The 26602-nt window shown below is 43.5% G+C and overlaps 1 protein-coding gene across 1 annotated transcript; it reads left to right on the top strand.

The window, feature by feature from the left end:
* Window positions 1-18250: 18250 nt before the first annotated feature.
* Window positions 18251-20148, top strand: LOC120025365. Its single transcript, XM_038969908.1, has 4 exons — window positions 18251-18543; window positions 18638-18907; window positions 19004-19108; window positions 19228-20148. Exons 1-4 carry the CDS (start codon window positions 18282-18284, stop codon window positions 19611-19613), a joined length of 1023 nt encoding a protein of 340 aa, XP_038825836.1. The 5' UTR covers window positions 18251-18281; the 3' UTR covers window positions 19614-20148.
* The last annotated feature ends 6454 nt before the right edge of the window (window positions 20149-26602 follow it).

Raw genomic sequence — 26602 nt, 5'->3', positions numbered from 1 at the left:
GGTTCTCAATCAGAGGCAGGTGTTAGTCATTGTCTCTGATTGGGAACCAAATTTAGGTAGCCTGTTTTGTGTTGGGTTTTGTGGGTGGTTGTCTTCTGTCTTTGTGTCTATGCACCAGATAGGACTGTTTCGGTTTTTCACATTTGTTGTTTTTGTATTTTGTAGTGTTCACGTTATTTGTCGTTATTAAACATGATGAACACTAACCACGCTGCGCTTTAGTCCTCTCCTTCGTCCACAGAAGAAAGCCGTTACAGCAATGGTATTTTTCTGCCACTACAAAGATAATCAAACAGTTCATGTAGCTTATCCCCAAATAGCTAGGCACTCATAATGTCCTAGAAATGGTTGTCAGTCTCTGAGGTGGGAATGTAATAGAATGTAGATTGCACAATAAAAGTTGCCTGTGTAACAAGGGTACTGGGGGATAATTCCTTTAACCACTGCTTTTGAGGGAAAAGTCTGTTAGGTGTCAGAGGGTGCATAGTTAGGCTTGGCAAGCGCACATGCTGAGTAGACTGCAGCTGTTTTAAAGCCAGTTCACTGAACCCCATTACAACTGGATCAGTCTCTCTCTATCTCTCTCCCTCCCTGTTTCCTCTGGTTCCAACTGGGTCAAGGACAAGTAAGCAATAGAAGATTTAAAGACTAAAAAGCATCCGTCAAACTGCTACCAAGTCAGAAAGTCTATAAACGCTCCCATGAAGTTCATATCATTGTGACTGTCATTGTAAGTAGTATCAGTTGGTGGATGAAAGTGTACGTTTTGGAGCTGTTTTAGCCAATAGAATGTACGTTTTTCAGGGACAATCACTGCAGCAACTTTACTGTTCGGGCTAAATTACTCCATTTGCCAATTACTAATAACTTGGCACAACACATCAAGGTTATTTTTTTTCTTCATTTAATAATATAATTTTAGACAATACATTTGTTAGCACATTATCCATGACATTCACAATGCTGTTACATTTATGGTGAAAGCTCATAAACATTTATTGAAATGTGAGATGAATTTGCCCTTGGCTTCGACCGTTTTACAATATACCATATGGCTTTGAGATATAAAACCTAATGATCAGGGCTGTCATATTTGCATATCCAGAAAGTAGGGGTTATTACTTCTGCAAAACTCCACTTACAGTGCATAATTAGTCCGGCGTTGCCGTCGACGACAGCCAGACCCCAGCAGCGTGGTGGAGTATTTCCTGTTAATGAGCCTCGTCACTGTACGCTTTTCTCTCTAGCGCACTACAGACACACCGGCGAGGAACCCGGAATAATCAGCACATAAACACTCTCATTACATCAGATAATATTATAAGCCCAGGCTCCTTTAAACGTCCTCTATGGTCTCCAACAGAGAAATGACAGAGAAATAAACAAATAAAACGGCAAGGTCAAATAAGCGGGAAATTAATTTTTCCTTTCTCTAATAAAACCATCTCCCGGCGTAATGTTCCTTTCAAAGTGCCCTGATTTCATTTGCAGAAGTTTTCATTTCTTTCTGCATGACTTCATGTTCACATTTTCATACCTTTCCTAGAGAGAATCCGGTGATAAGGTGGAGATGAGCATCCTGTCCCTGGTGTAAGTCTATCCCCAAGGATATTAGGCCTGACCAGTGGGGATTTTAGCATAAAAATCTTGCTGGGGCAATCTCCCCAATTTTGTTTTAGATGTATGCCAGCAAAGTAACTACACAACACAACACTAAACCATACATTAATTGCACTATAACGGTGACAAACGGTTCCCACAAATTGTTAGGTCCTACATAAAGCTGTCCCAACAGCAGAGCTTTCTTTTCAGCACCATGGAGTGAATCCTTAACACTGCTACACCTGGCTATCAGCGGAGCCTTGTCTGGCAGCGAAACAGTTAATTATACTGCCTTTTTTTTAAATATAGCTGATATGGCTGACTTGCGTAGTCAATGTAACTATTTGTTCAGCACTTTTGAAATGTACAGTGACAGAATTCAGAACATGGGCTGTTCTTACAGTATTCTCCCTGTACACCAAGTCAGAAACGTAGGATAAATAAAGGGGGCATATGAGCAGACAATGAAAACTCTTAAAATATTAAATGATGACATTTCTCTAAAACAGGCTATAGGCTAAATGTGCACCACCAAGTCAGAACAGTAGGCTATGTTATGAGGGGGAAAGGGACCAAATTATTAGGGTGAGGCACATGGGCTAATAACAGCTTACTACACAACACACACTTAGTATTACTTTCTTCGCGGCGGTTCTTCTTGTCGGCAAATTTTTTGTCATCAAACTCTGTCATTCTCTGGATGGTGCTTTCAAGACAACTGGGAACTCTAAAAAAAAACAAGATTGAATCATGACGTCAGTGATCTTCAGGTTGGAGCCAAAGAAAGGGGCCCGAGTTCCCGACTTGGAATTCGGAGTTGGATAACCATTCAAAACATATCTTCACAGTCGGAGCAAATTTTCCAGTTCCCAGCTGTCTTGAACTCACTGAAGCCTGAGATTTCCCAGTTCCGAGTTTCCAGTTGTTTTGAATGCGGCAGAAGTCATGCTGGATTGACAGCATTGCCAATGTATTCTACCTTTTCTAGCCCATGGTGTCGCATGTGAATGTTTATAATTTTAAGCTTGGAAAAGAGACCCCTAAACCCAGACTTGGATCACACAACCTGAATAGTAGGCTAGTGTTTGCTTTGCAATGCTTGCAGTTAGCCACTGATTCCTTCCAGACCACTCATTGTTAAATTTGCGATTTCCAACTTGTAATGTTTATTATCACAACTCAGGATATGACCCAGATGCAGACACCGGAGGAGGATAGTACAGTTCTCAGATGATTTATTAGAAACACGGGGCAAAGGGCAGGTCGAGGGCAGGCAGAGGGGCTAAGGATCTTGGAGATGGGGAAAGGGACGATATAACGGGGGGACTGTTTGCGGGACTCTACCTAGAGGGGCAGATGCTGAGTGGACAGCCATACCCTCTGCCCGAGAGGATAACAGGGAGCCGGTGTCCGGTGGCGGTCCGCCTGTCGTCGATACATGGAGGTGGTCTTGAGAAGAGTAGACTGGGCTCTCTTCCAGGTACGGCGACAGCAGCAGACGCTGATCTCTTCCTCTTGCTCCGGGAAGAGGTGGAGCTGATATCCCAGGGAGTACTTAAAAGGTGAGAGACCAGTGGCTGAGCAAGGGAGGGTGTTGCGGGTGTACTCTACCCACACAAGATGCTGGCTCCAGGCAGCATGATTGGTGGAGACCAGGCAGCGAAGAGTTGTCTCCAAGTCCTGATTGGCTTGCTCCGACTGGTCTTTAGACTGGGGGTGGAACCCAGAGGACAGGCTGGCCGACGACCCAATGAGCGTGCAGAATGCCTTCCAGAACTGGGACGAGACATGAGGACCCCGGTCGGAGACCATGTCCACCGGAAGTCCATGTATCCGGAAGACGTGCTGCACCATGAGCTGGGTCGTCTCCTTGGCTAAGGGTAGCTTGGGGAGAGCGATGAAGTGGGTGGCTTTGGATAACCGTGTTTTCATCAGACGGTGGGAGACCAGTGACAAAGTCCAGGGATATATGTGACCAAGAATGGTGAGGGATGGGAAGTGGTTGAAGGAGGCCAGCTGGAGCTTGCCGAGGAGTTTTATTCTGGGCACACACGGTGCAGGCAGCAACGAACGCAAAGATGTCAGGAACCAAGGTGGGCCACGACATTGTCGTACAAAGGCCAGGGTCCAACGAGAGTCAGGATGGTAGGCCAGTCGAGAGGAATGAGACAATTCCAGAACCAAGGAACGTGCAGAGTCTGGGACAAACCCCCCCCACCCTGGGGTCCGGCTGGGAACGCTGTGCCTCATGGACCCGGTTCTCTATACCTCAGAGGAGTGCAGCCGCGAGCAATAGGTAGGGAGGATGGTCTCGGGGTTAGCAATGGGGCAAGAGAGGCGTGACAGCGCATCTGGCTTCACATTCTTGGACCCCGGGCGGTAGGAGATGGTGAAGTTAAACCGGGTGAATAGCAGGGCACATTGAGCTTGCCTGGAGTTTGGCGGTGTGGAGATATTCCAGGTTCTTGTGATCTGTCCATACTATGAATGGGCGTTTCGCCCCCTCTAACCAGTGCCTCCACTCCTCCAACGCCATCCGTCCCCTTTCCGCGGGGTTGAGACGATGGGAGAGGAAAGAGCAAGTTGCAGCTTTTGGTCTTGGGCCGAACGCTGGGACAGGACAGCCCTCACTCCGACGTCCGAGGCATCGACCTCCTCGATGAACTGCCGGGACAGATCTGGATAGATTAGGATGGGGGCGGTAGTGAATTTGTGTTTGAGGTCCAAGAACTCCTGGTCTGTAGCTGGAGACCACGTAAATGGGACCCTGGGAGAGGTGAGTGCTGACAGGGGGGACGCCCGGGTGCTGTAGCCCTGGATGAACCTGCTGTAGAAATTAGCAAATCCCAGGAAGCATTGCAGCTGGGTGGCGACCAATCCACCGTCGCTCTCACCTTTCAGGATCCATCTGGATGTTGCCTGCAGCTATGATGTACCCCAGGAAGGAGATGGTGGAGCGATGGAATTCGTATTTTTCCGCTTTAACCTACAACCGGTTCTCCAGAAGACGCTGGAGGACTTGTCTGGCAAGGAGGACATGTTCTTGAGCCGAGTGGGAAAACACGAGGATGTCATCAAGGTAGACGAATACGAACCGGTTCAACATGTCCTGGAGAACGTCGTTTACCAGGGCCTGGAACACAGCAGGAGCGTTTGTCAGTCCGAACGGCATCACCAGGTATTTGTTGTGCCCACTAGCCGTGTTAAAGGCGGTCTTCCACTCATCCCCTTCCCGGATCCATTCCAGATGGTAGGAGGTCCAACTTGGAGATGATGATGGCACCCTGGAGAGGCTCGAAAGCCAAGGCGAGGAGTGGAAGCGGTAACGTTTTTTAATAGGGCGTTGGGCCACCACGAGTCAGAACAGCTTCAATGCACCTTGGCATAGATTATACAAGTGTCTGGAACTCTATTGGAGGTATGCGACACCATTCTTCCACGAGAAAATCCATCATTTAGTGTTTTCTTGATAGTGGTGGAAAATGCTGTATAAAGCCCTGCTGAAGAATCTCCCACAAGTGTTCAGTTGGGTTAAGATCTGGTGACTGAGATGTATGGTTTACATAGTTTTCATATTCATCAAACCATTCAGTGAACACTCGTACCCTGCGGATGGGGGCATTGTCATTCTATGGGGGCATAGCCATGGTAGACAAAATAATGGCTAAAATAATGGTTTGCCCAGCATTTCTATACATTATCCTAAGCATGATAGGATGTTAATTTGTTTAACTCAGGAAACACATATGTGGAACCACCTGCATTCAATATACTTACAAGTGTTTCCATTATTTTGGTAGTTACCTGTATCTACTGCTTGGATAGTTCCGTCTGAGCTACTGGCTTAAAACCTGTTTGGGATAGGGGGCAGCATTTTCACGTTCGGATGAAAAGCATGCCCAGAGTAAACTGCCTGCTACTCAGGCCCAGAAGCGAATATACGCATATCATTAGTAGATTTGGATAGAAAACACTCTTAGGTTTCTAAAACTGTTTGAATGATGTCTGTGAGTATAACAGAACTCATATGGCAGGCAAAAACCTGAGAAAAATCCAACCAGGAAGTGGGAAATCTGAGGTTTGTAGTTGTTCAACTCATTGCCTTTCCAAGATACAGTGTAAATGGGGTCATATTGCACTTCCTAAGGCTGCCACTAGATGTCAACAGTCTTTAGAACCTTGTTTCAGGCTTCTACTGTGAAGGGCGAGCGAATAAGAGCTGTTTGACTAAGGGGTCTGGCTTAAGGCCATGAGCTAAATCATGCGCGCGGCCGTGAGAGCGAGATGCGTTCCTTTTCATTTCTAAAGACAAAGGAATTGTCCGGTTGAAACATTATTGAAGATTTATGAAAAAAACATCCTAAAGATTGATTCTATACATCGTTTGACATGTTTCTACGAACTGTAATATAACTTTTTGGACTTTTCGTCTGAACTTTCGTCTGGACTTGCCCGCGCCTCTTAAATTTGGATTTTTGAACTAAACGCGCGAACAAAAAGGAGGTATTTGGACATAAAAGATGGACTTTATCGAACAAAACAAACATTTATTGTGGAACTGGGATTCCTGGGAGTGCATTCTGATGAAGATCATCAAAGGTAAGTGAATATTTATAACGCTATTTCTGACTTTTACTGACTCCACAACATGGCGGGTATCTGTATGGCTTGCTCAGTGTCTGAGCACTGTACTCAGATTATTGCATGGTGTGCTTTTTCCGTAAAGCTTTTTTGAAATCTGACACAGCGGTTGCATTAAGGAGAAGTATATCTTTAATTCTGTGCATAAAACTTGTATCCAAAGTTTTTGATGAGTATTTCTGTAAATTGATGTGGCTCTCTGCAAATTCGCCAGATGTTTTCGAGGCACAATATTACTGAACATAACGCGCCAATGTAAACTGAGATTTTTTTTATATTAATATGACTTTATCGAACAAGACATACATGTATTGTGTAACATGAAGTCCTATGAGTGCCATCTGATGAAGATCATCAAAGGTTAGTGATTAATTTTGTATGTTTTTTCTGACGAGGCTCTGACCTAACATAATCATATGGTGTGCTTTCGCTGTAAAGCCTTTTTGAAATCGGACACGATGGGTAGATTAACAAGGAGTTAAGCTTTAATTTGGTGTATTGCACTTGTGAATGTATGAAAGTTAAATATTTCAAAAAAATATTTTTGAATTTGGCGCCCTGCCTTTTCAGCGGATGTTGTCGAGGGGTTCCTAGCCTTAAATGAATCCTATTCTTTAACTTACATTTTTGGTTGAGATGGAGACGTGAATTTTCTTAACGTGTCAACAAGATGTGTCTTCTGCTTGGGTAGTTCCATCAGTGCCACTGAGTCTGGCTTTAATTCCAGTTTGTATAGAAATGAACAATTTATATGTTGGATTCACGTCTCCATTTCAACCAAAAATCTAAATGAAAGATTAGGACTAAATCAAATCAAAGCCCTGTTAAACCTACCCTTTGGAATGACTTTGATAGAAACAGTGACTCAATCAGTGAATCTTAGTGGAGATTTCTCAGTAATCTGTTTTATGATAGCACATTGGTAATAATCAGAAACAAATATCAAAACTAAAATCGGGCTTGCCATAGTTAAAATTCTGGATGGGAGACCAAAGGCATAGCTGGAGCTAGATCAACTCTCCAGTAGGAGGTGCTGCCCAGCCTATAGCATTTTTCTGAGAAAGGATATTTCCATGAAGATCTGACGTTGTTTCAAACAGGGTTGGGGAGTAACGGATTACATTTAATCCGTTAAATGTAAGGGATTACAAAAAAAACTGTAACTGTAATCCGTGACTTTACCAGTAAAAATGTTGTAATCCGATTACAGACACTTTTTAAAAACTTGATGATTACTTAGAGGACTACTTTAAAAATACATATAATTTAGAAAGGATGTTTGCGAAAAAATAAAATCTTTAATATTTCCCTGTTCTCTCAATGACTTTCAAATCAGCGTTGAAAAAAGGCACAAATTGAAGTTTGTTCCACCTGAGCGAGTCTGAGCACAGTTCAGAGGGAACTATGATGACACACCAAATGTGTTGGAGAGTCGCGGGAAATGAGCAGGAATAAGCTTTATTAGACTACAGTCCAAGCTATGTCTTCTACAGGGGCGACTGCTGTCGGCATCCAAAGATTATCCAACTTGAATAAACACTTGGCGGTAAGGATGACAGCAGTGGTGTAGTCTACGGTGATACGGATATCACTTATTATTGACATCTACATAGCGCATTGATGTGAATCACACTGCTGATCTCTCATTAAGCTATTCGCGCATTATGGATTGTGGTTGTTGTGGACGGCTGTTCATAAATCTAAATGTGTATTTGAACCCAAAAATGGTTGAATTGAAGAAGTTTAAGCTGCCTATCAATCATTGTTTTTGAAACCAGTGGACAGCCAGTGAAAAATGTGCTCTTGCAACAGCTGCATAGTACGGATCCCAGCCTATGGAATAAAAGTGGGGCTTTTATTGCTCAATTTAATTCATGCTGATAAAAACCATAGGCCTAATGGACACGTGCTCAAACTTGCACACTTAAATGCCTTTTTGAGCTTTGTTCGACTGTCACACTCCATGAGAACCCAAAATATACGTTTTTTGTCACCAATGATTGTAAACATTGTAAATATAACAAACACTGTATAGCCTCATAACATGGTTAAAACAATAATTGTGATATCATGGATGGTCAGTCCTTGCATCCATAGGTCTGTCTATTAATCTGAGAGTGGTTTCCTTTCTCCAGGCCCATCCCTCAGCTTTTACCAAAACAGTAGCGGGGCGGCCATTTTGTTATTCTTTCATCTGTGGATTTTCTCTTTAAACAGCTTCATATTATCAAGATATCAAAGTGTCAGAAACAAAAAGGTAATCTATATGCCTATAGCAAATGCAGCAGCATTTCAGTAGTGCTCCAAGCATTTATTTTTCTATTCGAATCAATGAGCCCAATCAGTCCTCCATGACAACAAAATCATAAACAACAGAGTAGGGCTAGCTAACAAGTCTTTCGTTTTGGGATCATGCTCAGGTAAAACAATTTGGCTAATCTATACTTCCATATTTTCAAGTCCTATTCTTGAAGATCAAGGGGTATAACATTTATTGGAATGACTGGAATTCTGATATATCTTACATTAAAAACCAAAGTCAAATTTAATCGTATTATTATATGTAGTAGAAAGCGATGGGTTAGAAGAAGCCTACGTAACCAACCCATAAAGTAAAATGTAACATCCATATATGGCCATCTATGTAAACTTTAACATTGATTTATCCAGCAATAGATCTCTTTCAATTGGTAACATACATTTTTGTCCTCTTCTAATGCCTCAAGGGGAAAGTAATCTAAAAGTAACTGAATGTAATCCAAAAATTACATTACTGATTACGATTTGGGACAGGTAACTAGTAACTGTAACATAATACATTTCGAAAGTAACCTACCCAACCCTGGTTTCAAAGGTACAAATTCAACATGTTTTATACAAGGATTGTCTGTGTTGAAAATTGGTTACCATGATGACATATTCCTGTGGTTGAAATTTCAATGTATTTTCCACATCACAATACATTGACAAATTACGTTGAAACAACATTGATTTAACCAGTACGCCCAGTGGGATGAGTCCTCTTTCAGCTAGTCCCAACTACTGGACCCCACTCTACACCACATAGCTAGCCGAACACAATGCAGGAAGGCTTACGTGTGCTCCCAGTTCAAGGTCAGTGGCAGCTGAGCAGTCAGGCTTGGTGTTTATGCTCCTAGATGAAGGGCTCTGCGCCACCTGCTTTGAGACTCTCTGAATGGTGCCAGACCAATGCATGATTTCATGGTGACAAAGTCAGTCTAATCCACATTCCTGTCTATGCAGAGAGCACACAATGGTAAACACACATCATGTGTGCTACTGTTTTTGCCTAGACCTTTATGTTGGATTCCACACAAATGTAAAATATTCCACTAATGCATACGTGTCTCAGGATGTGATGGTATGGTACAGGGAATCAGATTACTAATTGAAAAGAAGTGAGGATGATTCTCCTAAGAATTGTTAAAGCCTCCAACCTCTGAGAGGAGATTTGACTGGAGAGGCAGGGAATATGGGCAGACATTCAGGGAGTAACAAAGAAGATGAGGAACAGAGAAGAAGTCATTGCGATTGAAGTATGTGTGGTCTCCAGGGGTGCAACTTTTGTTTTAGAAGTGGGGGGACATAACCTGGCAGGGGCTCTGGGTGCCCTCCCTCAATTGTTGGGCATATGTCAGCTCATTTCTACACAATCTAATATGACCCTTTTCTTGTCATTTTGGGGTCAGTTTTATTGTAAATAAGAAAATAATATATACAGGGCCTAAAATGAACACCCGCCACCTCCCAAATGCGGGTAGATTTTGGCATTGGTGGGTAAGACGTCTATTTCAGTAGCCACGTTGGCGGGAGGTCAGGCCTCCACAGTGCAGACATTTCACTCGCATTTGTGAATAAAAGTTTGATCATATTTATAGTAAAATAAATGCTGCAGTGGCTGTTTCAAAGTATTTCTACCGTTTTGTTTCAAAGCTGGTAAATTAATCGCACAAAGTCAAAGAACTATGAATCATAAAAGACATAAAAGTTGGTCTAATTTACTTGAAACTAAAGTCTACTGAAGTGAAACTTTGTCCTTGTGTTTCTTGGCTATTTACATAGTTTTTTCACAAGCTAGGTTGTTTTTCAATGTTTCAATGTCAACTGCTAGGGAAGAGAAGACAATGCTGCTACTACTCAGACTCTCAATCTCACAGGCACAAACATGACTCCAGTCGCGTTACCACGGTAACCTCCCACCCTTCACCTTTCATACGTGAGTTCCAAATATCTCTAACGGTCACCCCAGCGTGAGCCGTTTTATGCGAGTATTGTCAGAATGCACTGTTCCAAAATGTGATTTCTACACAACAGGACAGTTAACATGTGCTGCCTGCTAATTATCTATAGGCTATGTTTCAACATCAATTTCAAATGATTTTCTAACAAGTTGTATTTCCTAATAACAGTTTGAATTGAGGTGTGTTCCACCTCATTAATTCACATAGAAGTAGCCCATTTCAGTGTTGCGCACAATTTATGATTGAGGCTTTACTGAGCCAGACAAACTCCCCTCTTCGAACATCAAGTATGCAGACATTTGTCTTGCACAAACTGTCACATTTTCTGGCTGGCTCTTGCTTTGCCTCCATTGTTGTTTTCCTTACAAACAATAACTTTGGACATGTGTGCGTTCCTATCAGAGTAAGTTAATAATTTTCTGTATATCTTGTTGTCGTTTATACTGTAGCATAATGTATCTATGTATGGAGCATAATATATTTACAGTTTTATTCACGTTTTCAAGTATTGGTGACAAGTAATGCATTCCGATTACTGCATAGATGGTAATGGACACCTACTGTATGATGTGTGTAAAATACTTTTTTGAAGATTGTACTAATTATAATGAGTTAATGCTAAGATATTTGCCAGCTATGTATGGTGCCATGTTTGATGACATTACACAATGCATTCTGGGTGTCATGTACAGTTGAAGTCGGAAGTACTACATACACCTTAGCCAAATACATTTAAACTCAGTTTTTCACAATTCCTGACATTTGATCCTACTAAGAATTTCCTGTCATTGGTCAGTTCGGATCACCACTTTAATTTTAAGAATGTGAAATGTCAGAATAATAGTAGAGAGAATGATTTATTTCAGCTTTTATTTCTTTCATCACATTCCCAGTGGGTCAGAAGTTAACATACACTCAATTAGTATTTGGTAGCATTTCTTTTAAATTGTTTAACTTGGGTCAAACGTTTCAGGTAGCCTTCCACAAGCTTCCCACAATAAGTTGGGTGAATTTTGGCCCATTCCTCCTGACAGAGCTGGTGTAACTCAGTCAGGTTTGTAGGCCTCCTTGCTCGCACATGCTTTTTCAGTTCTTCCCACACATTTTCTATAGGATTGAGGTCAGGGCTTTGTGATGGCCACTCCAATACCTTGATTTTGATGTCCTTAAGCCATTTTGCCACAACTTTGGAAGTATTCTTGGGGTCATTGTCCATTTGGAAGACCCATTTGACACCAAGCTTTAACTTCCTGACTGATGTCTTGCGATGTTGCTTCAATATATCCACATACGTTTTCGGCCTCATGATGCCATCTATTTTGTGAAGTGCACCAGTCCCTCCTGCAGTCCCTCCTCAATGGTCATTATGGCCAAACAGTTATATTTTTGTTTCATCAGACCAGAGGACATTTCTCCAAAAAGTGCGATCTTTGTCCCCATGTGCAGTTGCAAACCGTAGTCTGGGTTTTTTATGGCGGTTTTGGAGCAGGGGCTTCTTCCTTGCTGAGCAGGCTTTCAGTTTATGTGGATATAGGACTTGTTTTAGTGTGGATATAGATACTTTTGTACCGGTTTGCTCCAGCATCTTCACAAGGTCCTTTGCTGTTGTTCTGGGATTGATTTGCACTTTTCGCACCAAAGTACTTTCATCTCTAGGAGACTGAACGCATCTCTTTCCTGAGCGGTATGACGGCTACGTGGTCCCATGGTGTTTATACTTGCGTACTATTGTTTGTACAGATGAACGTGGTACCTTGAGGCGTTTGGAAATTGCTCCCAAGGATGAACCAGACTTGTGGAGGTCTACAATTTTTGTTTCTGAGGTCTTGGCTGATTTCTTTAGATTTTCCCATGATTTCAAGCAAAGAGGCACTGAGTTTGAAGGTAGGCCTTGAAATACATCCACAGGTACACCTCCAATTGACTCAAATGAGGTCAATTAGCCTATCAGAAGCTCCTAAAGCCATGACATAGTTTTCTGGAATTTTCCAAGCTGTTTAAAGACACAATCAACTTAGTGTATGTAATTTCTGACCCACTGGAATTGTGATACAGTGAATTATCAGTGAAATAATAACTGTAAGCAATTGTTGAAAAAATTACTTGTGTCATGCACAAAGTAGATGTCCTAACCGACTTGCCAAAACTATAGTTTGTTAACAAGTAATTTGTGGAGTGATTGAAAAACAAGTTTTAATGACTCCAACCTAAGTGTTTGTAAATCTGTTAGACCAAAGATGCTATAATGAGGTGAAAGAATGGTTCACTCATCTTTCGAGTAAACTTCCGGAAGTGAATGAAGGGAAGAAAATGATAGATGGCACAGGCCCTTCAACATGCATACTGCAAACAGACCCAACTCCTCTTGTCTCCTCTTATTATCTTTGGTTGATGCAAAAAACAAACATGGCGCCGCACACAAACTACGCATTGTCAGATTATTTTCGATTTCTAGAAAGTGTTTTACTCAATTATTTCGATCAATGTTGATCTCACCCATGATGCGATGACATATTTACTCAGTTAGCGCTAGGACTAATGTAGATTACATTTTCTGATTTGGATGATCGTGTATGCTGTTTCTACTTTTGTGAATGTCTGAACATTACATACAAAAATAAACTGGTCACATTCAGGAAATAACTTGGTAAGGACTGTGTATGTGCAAAATGTTTATTTGACAAAACAGTGTGGCTAGCTCAAATGCTGACTGTTGCATCAATCGAAACTGGACATTATAAATAAGTGTTCTAATCAAACCAGTTTGAGCATTAGCTGCAGGGACCACTGTAAAATGATTACACCCGTTTGTTGGTACATGTGAAAAGGTTAAAGGAGCAGGTGAATATTTTTGTGTCACGTTCCTGACCTGTTTTTCCTTTTTCTTGTGTTTATTTAGTTGGTCAGGGCGTGAGTTGGGGTGGGTTGTCCATGTGTTATTTTTCTATGTCGGGTTGTTTGTGTTCGGCCGGGTATGATTCTCAATCAGAGGCAGCTGTAAATCGTTGTCCCTGATTGAGAATCATACTTAGGCAGCCGGGGTTCACGTGTGTGGTTGTGGGTGGTTGTATCTCGTGTCTGTATTCGTGCCACACGGGACTGTTTGTCGGTTCGTTTCTCTTTGGTCATTTTGTTTCGTGAGTGTTCCGTTTATGTTGTTAATAAATAATCATGGACACAAACCACTCCGCATATTGGTTTGATCCTTCTCGCCTCTCCTCCTCGTCCGAGGAGGAGGATTACGACGACCGTTACAGAACCACCCACCTATCTAGGACCAAGCGGAGTGGAGAAGGGAGGCAACAGCAGTGGGAAAAAACCCAGGACTCCTGGACTTGGGAGGAGATCCTGGACGGCAAAGGACCCTGGGCTCAGCCAGGGGAATATCGCCGTCCCAAGGCGGAGCTGGAAGCAGCGAAGGCAGAGAGGCGCTGGTATGAGGAGGCAGCGCGGCGACGCGGTTGGGAGCCCGAGAGTCAGACCCAAACATTTCTTGGGGGGGGCACACGAGGAGTGTGGCAAAGCCGGGTAGGATACCTGAGCCAACTCCCCGTGCTTACCGTGGAGTGAGAGGGCGTCGTACTGGTCAGACACCATGTTATGCGGTGAAGCGCACGGTGTCCCCAGTACGCGTGCTTAGTCCAGTGCGGGCTATTCCACCTCGCCGCACTGGTAGGGCTAGGTTGGGCATCGAGCCGGATGTCATGAAGCCGGCCCAACGCATCTGGCCTCCAGTGCGTCTCCTCGGGCCGGCATACATGGCACCAGCCTTACGAATGGTGTCCCCGGTTCGCCAGCATAGCCCAGTGCGGGCTATTCCACCTCGCCGCACTGGCAGGGCTACGGGGACCATTCAACCTGGTAAGGTTGGGCAGGCTCGGTGCTCAAGAGCGAGTGTCCTCCTTCACGGTCCGGTATACCCGGTGCCACCTCCACGTACCAGTCCACCGGTGGCAGCCCCCCGCACCAGGCTGTCTCTCCGGGTTCTCTCTCCAGCTGCTCCCACCTGTCCAGCGCTGTCAGAGCCTTCCTCCTCTCCAGCGCAGCCAGTGTCTGAGCTGCCTGCCTGCCCAGCGCTGTCTGAGCTGCCTGCCTTCCCAGCGCTGTCTGAACTGCCTGCCTTCCCAACGCTGTCCGTCTGTTCCGAGCCGTCCAGCCAGGACCAGCCAGAGCCGTCCAGCCAGGACCAGCCAGAGCCGTCCAGCCAGGACCAGCCAGAGCCGTCCAGCCAGGACCAGCCAGAGCCGACCAGCCAGGACCAGCCAGAGCCGTCCAGCCAGGACCAGCCAGAGCCGTCCAGCCAGGACCTGCCAGAGCCGTCCAGCCAGGACCTGCCAGAGCCGTCCAGCCAGGACCTGCCAGAGCCGTCCAGCCAGGAGCTGCCAGAGCCGTCCAGCCAGGAGCTGCCAGAGCCGTCCAGCCAGGAGCTGCCTGAGCCAGCCAGTCAGGATCCGCCAGAGCCAGCCAGCCAGGATCCGCCAGAGCCAGCCAGCCAGGATCCGCCAGAGCCAGCCAGCCAGGATCCGCCAGAGCCAGCCAGCCAGGATCCGCCAGAGCCAGCCAGCCAGGGTCCGCCAGAACCAGCCAGCCAGGATCCGCCAGAGCCAGCCAGCCAGGATCCGCCCCTCAGTCCGGTGCTGCCCCTCAGTCCGGTGCTGCCCGTTGGTAGAGTGGGATTGACATGGAGGGTGGTCATTGGGAGGAGGCCAAGGAAGCGGGGTTTGACTATGGTGGGGTGGGGACCACAACCAGCGCCAGAGCCGCCACCGTGGACAGACGCCCACCCAGACCCTCCCCTAGACTTTATGCTGGTGCGCCCGGAGTTCGCACCTTAAGGGGGGGGGGTTATGTCACGTTTCTGACCTGTTTTTCCTTTTTCTTGTGTTTATTTAGTTGGTCAGGGCGTGAGTTGGGGTGGGTTGTCCATGTGTTATTTTTCTATGTCGGGTTGTTTGTGTTCGGCCGGGTATGATTCTCAATCAGAGGCAGCTGTAAATCGTTGTCCCTGATTGAGAATCATACTTAGGCAGCCGGGGTTCACGTGTGTGGTTGTATCTCGTGTCTGTATTCGTGCCACACGGGACTGTTTGTCGGTTCGTTTCTCTTTGGTCATTTTGTTTCGTGAGTGTTCCGTTTATGTTGTTAATAAATAATCATGGACACAAACCACTCCGCATATTGGTCTGATCCTTCTCGCCTCTCCTCCTCGTCCGAGGAGGAGGATTACGACGACCGTTACATTTTGTCTCTTCTGTGATATTTTGGTAAAAAGAAATGAAATGAAACAATATACCATATTATTTCTTACTAGTAATACATGTATTGTTTTAGAAACATTACAAAGCATGCTAATCCATTTTTTGGGGGTTTTGTTTGTTGTAATTTTAGCAGGGAAATTTTATTTTGGCTGGTAAAAAATCAGAGTGGCTTGTAGATTTTAATATCTACCTGCCACAGTGGCTTTATGCACAGAATATGTTTATAAATACTTCTACATGAATGTGCTACCATGATTATGGATAATCCTGAATGAATCATGAATAATAATGAGTGAGAAATTTATAGATGCACAAATATCATACCCCCCCAAAAAGCTAAACTCCACTGTTATTGTACTGGTGAGAGGTTAGTTAATCTTTGGGGTATGATATTTGTGAGTCTAACTTTCTCACTCATATTATTAGAAACATATTCTATTCTTATTTACAATAAAAGTGACTCCAAAATTATCCAATACGTTATTTCCCATTAATTTCTATTGGGCACAAAATAATTTGAAACAGTCAATGCACCCAACAAATTTGTAGAGTCACAAACATGATGTAGTACATTTTTGTCATTTAACAGATGCTCTTACCCAGAGCAACTTACAGAAGTGAGGGCATAAGAGAGATTAAAGTAGATGTCACACGTCAAAATTTGATGGATGACCCTATGTGAACCTATGTGACCGCTATGTGAACCTAAGGGGCTGCCTGTCAGGACATCCTGATGGTTAGGTGGGGGTCTTTGGGTAAGGGTCCAGTTGTCAGGTCAACCGGTAATGATTTATGACCCAAGCCTGATTTATGACCCTATGTAATGATTTATGACCCTATGTCATGTAGAAGGGTGCATGTCAATATTTGGGTTTCAGGTCAGGACATCGTGGTGGTTAGGGGGGTAGGGTTGAGTAAGTGACCAGGTGTCAGGTCAACCTGTTTCTCACGGTTTGGGGGTGGTTAATGCCCCTTATAAAGCGGCTGAACAATACCTGTTTAAGCCTGTACATGATAACCCCCCTGAATATTAAACAAAAATGACACCTATGCCAATTTTAGGGATGTTATGCACGGCTTGTCATGAACCCAGTGACCAAAGCCTTGAAAAAGTTCTGTGTGAAGCTCCAGAATGTTTTAAAGGATTTTTGGGTACGAGTGAGGGCCACATGTCTTACATATTCCACCCGGAGGATTCTACGGTAAAGATATTCACAGACAGTGGACCCAAACCCCTTTATCAGGCAAAACCTGGGAGTTTTCCCCCGGCTCTGGGGATGAGAGAATGGCTAAACATCAGGCTGGCGCTTTGTAAAATTGAACAGGTCCTGAGTGGTACAAATGTGCCAGGATATGCTTTGGAAGAACAGGTCTGCGGCCGCAGTGATCTCAAGGCTCTAAGAATTGCTTCAATGGACTATAGCCCTGACAACAAAGTGACAATTTTAGCCTGTGACCTTTATGATAAGTCTAATGCTACAAAGTCTGTCAATTCTCCTGTAGCTTCCAGAGCACGCAAACATGTAAACTTTTTTATTCCTGTGTTTAGTTTTAAATGGGTGGATTATCCAATTTTCATAACCCTTATGAATAAGCTGGACATTCTCTTCCAAAATGGTGAACAGTTACAACGCTGGGCTAGGCTTTCCTTGAGACAGAGTCAAGACCAAAAGGCCAGACGTCGGATCTACCCCTGGAGTGAAAACTTACCAAGTGTTGCTGAGCCTGGCAAGAGATCCCGGCATTTTGATGACCAACTGGACACTGACAATGGGGGGTGGTTGCATCAGATCCCTGGATCTGTAAGAACGGCATTGTAAAATACCTTAATAATGTAAGGCTATAAAATGTATGTACTAAATATTTTGAATGAAATAAATGGTTTTAAAATCAGAATCTTACCATGTCAGGAACTCTCGCGTTTGTTCACTCTTAGCGCAGTCGGTCCCTGAGAAAAAAACTTGCGCAATGTGCGCGCGTGTGTGTGTGTGTGTTTCAAAAACAGAGAAAAAAGGGTCGGGTGTGTTTGTTAAAAAAATACCCTTGCATCTGCGCTCAAGGCTCTCTATGCATGGGGGTCGTTTGAAACCAAGGTTTACACTATCTGGCAAAACAGATGCCTAAAAATCATTCAGCCCAGCGATGTCGAGACCTCCCCACCCCCAGCATCTAGATGCTAGCCCCCGGAGATTTTAGAATATCAAAAAGATACCTAATGTTTAGACACCCCCCCAATACCCTATGTTTGAACCAAATGGCAGGTGTTTGAACCACATGTCTTAGGCTTCAAAGATAACTTTGAGGCGGTTTTAGCGCGAAAAAATACGACACCACGCGAGTCATACGGCTACAAAAGCTAAGCAAAACAGGTCCCCCTGTTAGCTTCGTTTTCGCGCATTTACCCTACAGCATTCCCCCAGGAATAGTTATCGGACGGACCCCGTTAAAAAAGATCATCTGGTAAAAACCCTCCTCATGGATATTTCTCAAGGTTAGTTCTTGAAATAAATATTTACATATGCTATATATTAGATTTGTTTGTTCTTGGGAATTGTTTGAAAACGTTGTATGTTATAGAAATATTAAACAGGCCTTAGGGCCCGGATTCTTAACGTATAAAATGTCAATATTAGCTAAAATGATTAGAGCTTTAATATTATCTAATGTTTTTTTAGATTCTCAAACCTTCACTCAGATTCTCCGAGATATAACTGAACTCGAACCGGCCGTAGGGTCTCCGGAACAAATTGTTTACATCCCAACGCCGACCCTGAATTGTAGTAAGTAAGATTCAAGAATTCCGTAAGAATATTTATACCTTAAAAACAAAAAGTGTAGGCATCTTATATTAAAAGTTATTTTATGTGTTTACAGCTGAAATACATCCTAGAACGGGTGCCATAGGGAGTCTACACGGTTTCTGTGAAGGATATGCCTACGAGACAATTGTGCCCTACTCCCAGGATGTATTTACACACAAGCCGCAAACAGAGACTTTAAACGGCCTGTCAACTCCCCTGACCCAGGACCGTTGGACGCCCCCTATTAAACACCAACGGACAATCAGGGCCCAGATCCACAGGTCCGCTTCACCCGAACAATACTACTGGGAGGGTATTCACGAGACAGCGTTACAAGGACAAGGTATGAATCAATTATCATTTATATATATATTTTATTTTTATGCCTGAATATGTTTAAACATGGACTAATGGTGTTTTTGTTTTTTTTTACTTTCAGGCTCACAAGCTACAGACCAGGCAGATGCTATAATTAGGGTTGCCCAAAGACATGTTCCCGAGTTCTCAGAGCTTCTTCAGAACAGCCCTCTTCAAAAAAGCCGAGGTATTTAATTAATGTATTGTTAATATATAGGCTTATATCTGAAATGTATTTTACATTTTTATCAAACATATTTTAGGGTTAATAACCTATTTTTCTGTATGTATTATTTTTTAATGCAGACTCCTCGCCGGCTTATAAAGACATCCAAGAAGCTACACATCTAGATCCCGAAGAGGCGCCAAAGACCCCAGTCACCAGAACAGCGAAGCCTGATGATTTCAAAGTTTTAAATGACATTTCTGAGGTAGACGATTTGATGTTCTGTGAAGTGGCCAACCTTATTGAAGCGGCCAATTCTGGTGGGGCAACAGCCTCTTGTGAAATAGACCAAGCCGTGCTTTTCAAGGCTTTTACACAGGGTTTAAAATCACGAAAGGCTTTACTTCAACGTCGTATGGGTATTCTATTCGAACATCAATACAATCAGGATGTGTCATTCTGGCGTAGAGAGCTTCCCCGCATGTTAAACAACAGTAGGGTTAAAACAAGCAAATACCTCCGTTAAAAAACACATATGTAAAAAAAAAAAACACAAGCACACACATCCTTAAGTAGAGAAATGGCGCCCCCTATAGACCTAAGCGAGACAATTGAAACCCTCTTAGCGGAAATCCCTACAGAGCTCCAAGATATAATTAACCATATGAATGATTCTGGGCTAATTGACATAGGGGCTATAGATGAAAACCTATTATCCCAGATTCCCTCCGAACTCATTGAAATTATTACACGTATGAATGAGTCAGGGTCTGCAGATGAAAACAGGTTATCACAGATACCCGAATCAATCATATCTTTAATTACCCAGATGAACGAGAGCCCAAGGTTTAATTCTGCACCCCCTACACCTCTAAGCCATCCTTTAACACCCTTGTTCGAAGAGGAAACCCAATACGATGTTTTTGAACAGCTGAACAAATGTCTATCAAATCTGGAGCGGGAAGGTCTTGATCACAATGTACAGAACGAAAGCCCTAGGTTTAATTCTGCACCACCTACACCTCTAAGCCAGCCTTTAACACCCATGTCTGAAGAGTCTGAAACCCAATACGATGTTTTTGAACAGTTGGACAATTGTCTAGCAAATCAGGATGGGGATGGTCTTGATCGCAGTGAACATGTTTTGTATCGAAATAAATTCCACAATATTGAGGTTCGACAGTTTTTCAATTTCGCATGGGGGGGTCAGATTCGGGAATATGCTGTGTTTTACGTAATGCTTATGGACACTTTGAAGGAACTGGTAGATAGAGTTAGAGCTTATAGCCAACCAAGGGATACCTTACAGTTGGAAATTTTTGGAGACAGTCTGCAGAGCCGTGTGTCGCTTATTTTAAATAGGGGTGAAGCAGATCTTGAACAATTTGTTAACCTGCTAGAACGCCTTGTTCAGTCAAATTTAAACGTGCTAGCAGATAGGACCCTCGAACTTGTAGTACAATTAGTCCGGCCACCACAAGGGGGCGGCGGGCAGAGACGTAAACTCGATAGCCTGATGCAGTCCGAAATCATAAGCAATAAAAAGGCCTACCTCATAATCGTTCACAATCATGGTAATAAGCTATGCTTTGCCATAGGTTTGGCCCACTTACTCAGCCCAGGATGTACAGAGCGCGAAGCGTTACAGAAAGCTCAAGAGCTACAAAAGGCTGTGGGTTTAGGTATACAGGAGGCTGTGGCTTTCTCAGACATAGGCAAATTTGAAAACTTTCTGAATATCAAGATTGTGGTTTTGTACCACAGCAGGGCTAATGACGCTCTCTTGAAGTTCCAAAATATACAAGAGCCACACCCTAAGACTATGTACTTTTATGTGCAAAATGAGCATTACTATGCCGTAACTAACATCACAGCATTTTTAGGCGCCCCATATGTCTGTCCAGCCTGTCATACCGGCTACACCCGCAAGGGGGGGCACTCGTGCCGTTATAACTGTTCAGTATGTCTGGATAAACATTGCCCTATGCAACCGCTAAACTTGACACCCTGTGAGGATTGTCACCGCACATGTCGTTCGGCCTACTGTTACGAAAAACACAAAACTGAAACATGGCACCCCAAGGCCTGTAAATCTGTAAGCATTTGTGACATTAACAAGAAATGTCCAAAATGTCATTGCAATTACAACCTTAAAATAGACAGCCCTAAACCCCATGTTTGTGGAATCATACATTGCCCAATCTGTAAAGGGCCCTTGAAAAGCAGAGACGCAGAAGTTGTTCAAGAAGTAACACATGAGTGTTACATTCAGCCCTTGGCTGAAGATGAACATACAGAGAAATATGTTTTTTATGATTTTGAGACAAATCAGCAATCAGGGGTTCACTTGCCTATTTTTGTATCTACCATGACTTTCACCGGTGAAAAGTGGTCGGCCGAGGGGCCCGATTGCGCCCGACTCTTTCTAAAACATTTTAGAAAGGCCCAGTACAGAAACTTCACGTTTATAGCTCACAATGCGCGAGCCTATGACTCCTATCTGCTTCTGAACCCTTTGATACAGCAAGGCGTGGCGCCCAGTGTCATTGCTCAAGGGAGTAAAATCTTATGTTTTGTTGACCACGCCTTCAAACAGAGATACATTGACAGCTTAAGCTTCTTACCCATGAGATTGGCTCAAATGCCAGAGGCCTTGGGTTTTGAAAACTCGGTCAAAGGCTATTTCCCCCACTTCTTCACATCTGAGGAGAATCTACATTATATAGGAGCTTATCCAGCCCCCGAAATGTACGGTTGTGATCAAATGTCTACCAAAGAGCGTGAGAAATTCATGACGTGGTACGAGACAGTAAGACATGGAACTTTTGATTTTCATAAAGAGATGGAATCATACTGTGACAATGACGTGGTTATACTACGTGAAGGATGCCTCAGATTCAGAGAAGAGGTAATCAAAGATGCAGGCATTGACCCCTGGAGCTGTACAACTATTGCATCCGCGTGCATGAAAACCTATCGTACACACTATCTAACTCCAGCATCTATAGCGATCCCATCGCCAGACAACTACCGACGACAATTCAAGGCCTACTCTAGTGGCTCCATTCAATGGTTGGAGTACCTAGCCCAGGATAAAAATGTTTTTATCCAACATGCTTTGAATCGGGGGGAGAAGGCTTTTGGGCCTTACCATGTAGATGGATACACACAGATTGACGGTGTTGAGACAGTGTATGAGTACAACGGTTGTTTCTTCCACGGTTGTAAATTATGCTTTGTCCCCCAGGCCATGTGTGTCCTAACCCAAAAGACTTTTGGGGAAATGTACCAAGAGTTTCAAGACAAACTGAATTCTTTAAAGGCTACATACGGGTTAAAAGTTGTGGTTTTGTGGGAACACGAATGGACAGCCCTGAAAAAGGCGGATCCTCATGTTCAGGCCTTCCTTACCCAATATGACCCTCCAGAGCCCCTGGAACCGAGACAGGCCTTGTTTGGAGGCAGGACCAATGCTTTGACATTGCGTTATGTAGCTCAACCCGACGAGACAATAGGCTATGTAGATTTTACATCCCTATATCCTCATGTAATGAGTTCCTCATGCTATCCTATAGGGCATCCTGAAATTATTCACAGCGACTTTGACGAACCCCAAAATTATTTTGGTTTAATCAAAGCGACGGTCTACCCTCCTAGGGGTCTGTTTATACCTGTGCTGCCTTACAAGGGGTCTAAAGGAAAACTTTTCTTTCCCCTTTGTCGCACATGCTGTGAAAACAACAACCAGGAAAACCCATGTGATCACTCAGATCAAGAAAGAGCCCTGACAGGTGTCTGGGTCACCGCTGAATTCTCTAAGGCTTTGGAGAAGGGGTATCGTGTGGCCAAAATCTTTGAAGTGTGGAACTTTTCCAGGAAATCAGACACACTTTTTAAAGAGTACATCAAGACCTTCTTGAGATGCAAGCAGATGGCTTCAGGCTATCCAGCATCGGTCACAGATCAAGAAAGTAAAGAGAAGTACATTCAAGACTACCATGACAGAGAAGGCATACTTCTTGACCCTGACAGAATACAGGTCAACAAAACCAAAAGAAATGTTTCGAAATTGTACTTGAACTCCCTTTGGGGGAAGTTAGCGCAGAGAAGCAATATGCTAACAACTTCGATCATTAAAGACCCGGAAGAATTTTTGGAATTTGTTTTTTCGGACCAATACGAAATTTCACATTTTTCATTCTTGAGTCAAGACATTGCCTTGGTGCAATGGCGGCGCAACCCAAAGTGGGTTCTACCCCCAGGTAATGTAAATGTGTTTCTTGCAGCATTTACCACAGCCTATGCCCGACTTGAACTGTACACCCTCATGGAACAGCTTCAGCGGCGGGTTCTTTACCACGACACAGACTCTGTGGTCTATGTAAGCAAGCCGGGGGATTGGACCCCCCCACTTAGCAACTATCTTGGGGGTTTAACTAGTGAACTCGCCGAGGGTGACCATATCACAGAATGGTCCTCATGTGGGCCCAAAAGCTATGCTTTTAGGACTAAAGACAATCACGTGGTGTTGAAAGCCAAAGGCGTGACTCAAAACTACGAAAATGCCCCGCGTGTAAACTTGGAATCAATCACGCGCTTGGTCGACGGGTTCGTAAATGACAAGAATAGTGACTTGGAGATTTTGACCTCCTACAACAAAATAGTGAGGGATAAAAAGGGGTTCCATCTAAGAAACGCCCCACTCACTAAAAGATTCAGGGTAGTCTATGACAAGAGACGGCTATTGCCTGACGGTACCACATTGCCCTTTGGCTACTGACTTATGCTACAAGCCCCAGTGTGTCTTAAAGCTTAAGATATAATGACGGCTGTCGAGGATTTTGACCCCCGTTTAAAACTGCCCTTTTCGGCCTTAATTGCAGGCCCATCAAACAGTGGTAAAACTTTTTTTGTAAAAAGTATTTTAGAGAATTCTGAACATGTGTTATCTCAAAAGCCTGACAATATTGTATGGTGTTATTCATGTTACCAACCTCTGTATGATGAATTATTGAAGACAATAAAAATCAAGTTTGTTGAAGGAATACCCGAATCTCTGTCTGATGATGAACTTCTCCCCCCACATAAATATAATCTGCTGGTTTTGGACGATATGCTATTTGCTGGTAGCGAACACCCCGAAATTGCACGAGCTTTTACCCAATATACTCATCATAGAAACCTGTCCGTGCTTTACTTGGTCCAGAATGTGTTTCACCAAGGTAAAAATAGTCGGACCATTAGCTTGAATGCCAACTACATGGTATTGTTTAAAAATCCTAGAGACAAACTGCAAATTAGCACTCTAGCTCAGCAGATGTACCCTGGACGGAAATCATACTTTATGGAGAGCTATGAGGACGCTACCAAAGAGCCATTTTCTTATTTAATCGTGGATTTAAAAGCAAATACTCCAGAACACCTTAGGCTACGTACAGGGCTGTTTCCGTGGGAGCGGCCTGCTGCATACCTTCCTAAAAAGTAAACGCTATGTCTCTGCGTTTAAAAAGAAACCTGCCCCTCTTGACAAGGCTAGTTGGGTCTACAGCTAAAGGACGGAAGGCCATCTTGGGTAGTTGTTCTTCAGATCTCATATTAGCCTTATGTGAGATTGCTTTGAATCTTCTCAAAGGACGCATTCCACTCACCCTGAACCAATTGAAAAAATTAAAGAGACAAAAGACCGCGATCAAACTCTTTGCCAATAAAAGGGCCAGTCTTCAAAAGAAAAGACATAGTATACAACAGTCTGGGGGTTTTCTTATACCTTTACTCAGTATAGCCGTGCCCTTCATCACCAGCCTTATTGCGGCCAGACGTGGGGGTTGAACACGCGGTGTGATGGCCACTAAAATGTACTTGGTGCCACAACAAGAGTTGGATAGACTTAAAAATCAAATGCAGGGTCCTGAAAATATCAGACAAACAGCTGAAAATGATTTGGATACGGCCATGAAGGATGTTTTGAACCGAAAAGGATTGAACCCCTATGATAAGATCCAAAAATACACAAACCTAATGCAAAGATATTTGACTCTGGTAAAGCAAGGGGAGAGAGAGACCAACCATTTAACACTTTCCCTACCGGACCCTTTAACAGATGTCGAACCTAACGATAGCCAGGCCCCGGTAAGGCCTGTACCGGCGATCTTACCTAGTGAAGATCCTATGTCTGGTGAAGCTCAAATGCCTTTTGAAGATAAAGTTATGCATGACCTACTGACACATGTGCCTTTACGTAACAGGAAGAATGTTAAATACATTATGAACAAGATAAAAGACTCAAAGGGGTTAGCTGCTTGGAACGATTCTGGAGAGTTTATACTTCAGGGCGCTGTTGTTAGGGGGTCCCATATGGTGGACTTACTTAAAAGTACCACGGCTGCCCACAAGGTTGCTGATGACCGAAGGCCTCCCGGCTGGCGTCAGTTTCTTAAGGCCCTGGCAATCCTGAACATTCCCCTCTCCGGTGTACCCAACCATAAGCTTCGTCAACAGATTCAAGCTTTAAAACAAAAGCCTTCAACGAGATACAGCACCCCTAAAGATGCCCCAACGACACCGTCCCCCTATGAAAGCGATGATGCTAACTCATTTACTCCCATGAACGTCTCAGGACCTTTTCCTAATCCCGATCTCTCGGCGTGGTTAGACTTTTGAAAATGACTTTTGAATGACTATGATTAAATTCAATAAAATGTTTTATTTGAAAAATAAGCAATTTAACATTTGTGGCATTCTTGAAACATATGACGTGAGCATACGCCTTGATTACGCGTTCTTAAACGACACACATTTGAACACTTTTGATATTTTCTAACAAAACAAGATACAAAGTTATCATTACTTCTTAAATCATCCTTATAAAGAAACATAACATCTTCAAAAGAAACTCCCCGGGCTCTTTGGCACAGGTAAAATACACAGTGGTGACCGCATGTAGTGGAAAGGTTATCTTGCACTTGTTTGATGCTGTAGTAGATCTTTGAACCGTTTAGGGTCAAAAAATCTTTAATAGATTTAGGGAAATGTGAAAAACCGGGGGGAAAGCCATAGGAATCAAAAAAAGTTGAGATTTTTCTTCCACCTTCCTGTTCTAATGTCATAGCTAGCCAATGTTCACCAGGCATGTGTTTAGGATGGGTATTGACAATAAACATTGCAGGCCTCTCAGGCCATATCTCAATAGGTAATTCATCACAAGCCATCACTCCACAAAATTGTTTTCCAATCAAGCGGCTCATGAGCCCTTCCAACTCTTGGGTATTCATGTCTTTGCTCAAAGGTCCTTAATAATAATCCACTAAGACCTGTCTTCGGGCATTCACTTCCAAGATTGAATCAGAGCATGCGTAAACAATCATGCTAACTGTACAGGCTAAAGGTGTACGGAAACGCATTTCCAGCCTGAGGTTACCTTGGGACACCACAGACAGATTTCCTGAGGTGTCATCATCAGGGGATAAATTGAAAGCATACAATGTGTAACCCTCTGCAAAATCATTTCTGTCAATA

Source organism: Salvelinus namaycush, chromosome 30 (assembly GCF_016432855.1).
Source record: "Salvelinus namaycush isolate Seneca chromosome 30, SaNama_1.0, whole genome shotgun sequence".
Taxonomy (NCBI): Eukaryota; Metazoa; Chordata; class Actinopteri; order Salmoniformes; family Salmonidae; genus Salvelinus; species Salvelinus namaycush.
Note: the sequence above shows the minus strand (reverse complement) of the source record. Positions and strands in the feature narration are given on the sequence as shown.

What these genes read in the sequence shown, in the direction of transcription:
- LOC120025365 (XM_038969908.1), top strand. Translation starts at nt 18,282, where the DNA reads ATGCTATATATTAGATTTGTTTGTTCTTGGGAATTGTTTGAAAACGTT. An exon ending in AACGCCGACCCTGAATTGTA is followed by an intron (nt 18,544 to 18,637) that starts GTAAGTAAGATT and finishes ATGTGTTTACAG; the next exon opens with CTGAAATACATCCTAGAACG. An exon ending in CCCTCTTCAAAAAAGCCGAG is followed by an intron (nt 19,109 to 19,227) that starts GTATTTAATTAA and finishes TTTTTAATGCAG; the next exon opens with ACTCCTCGCCGGCTTATAAA.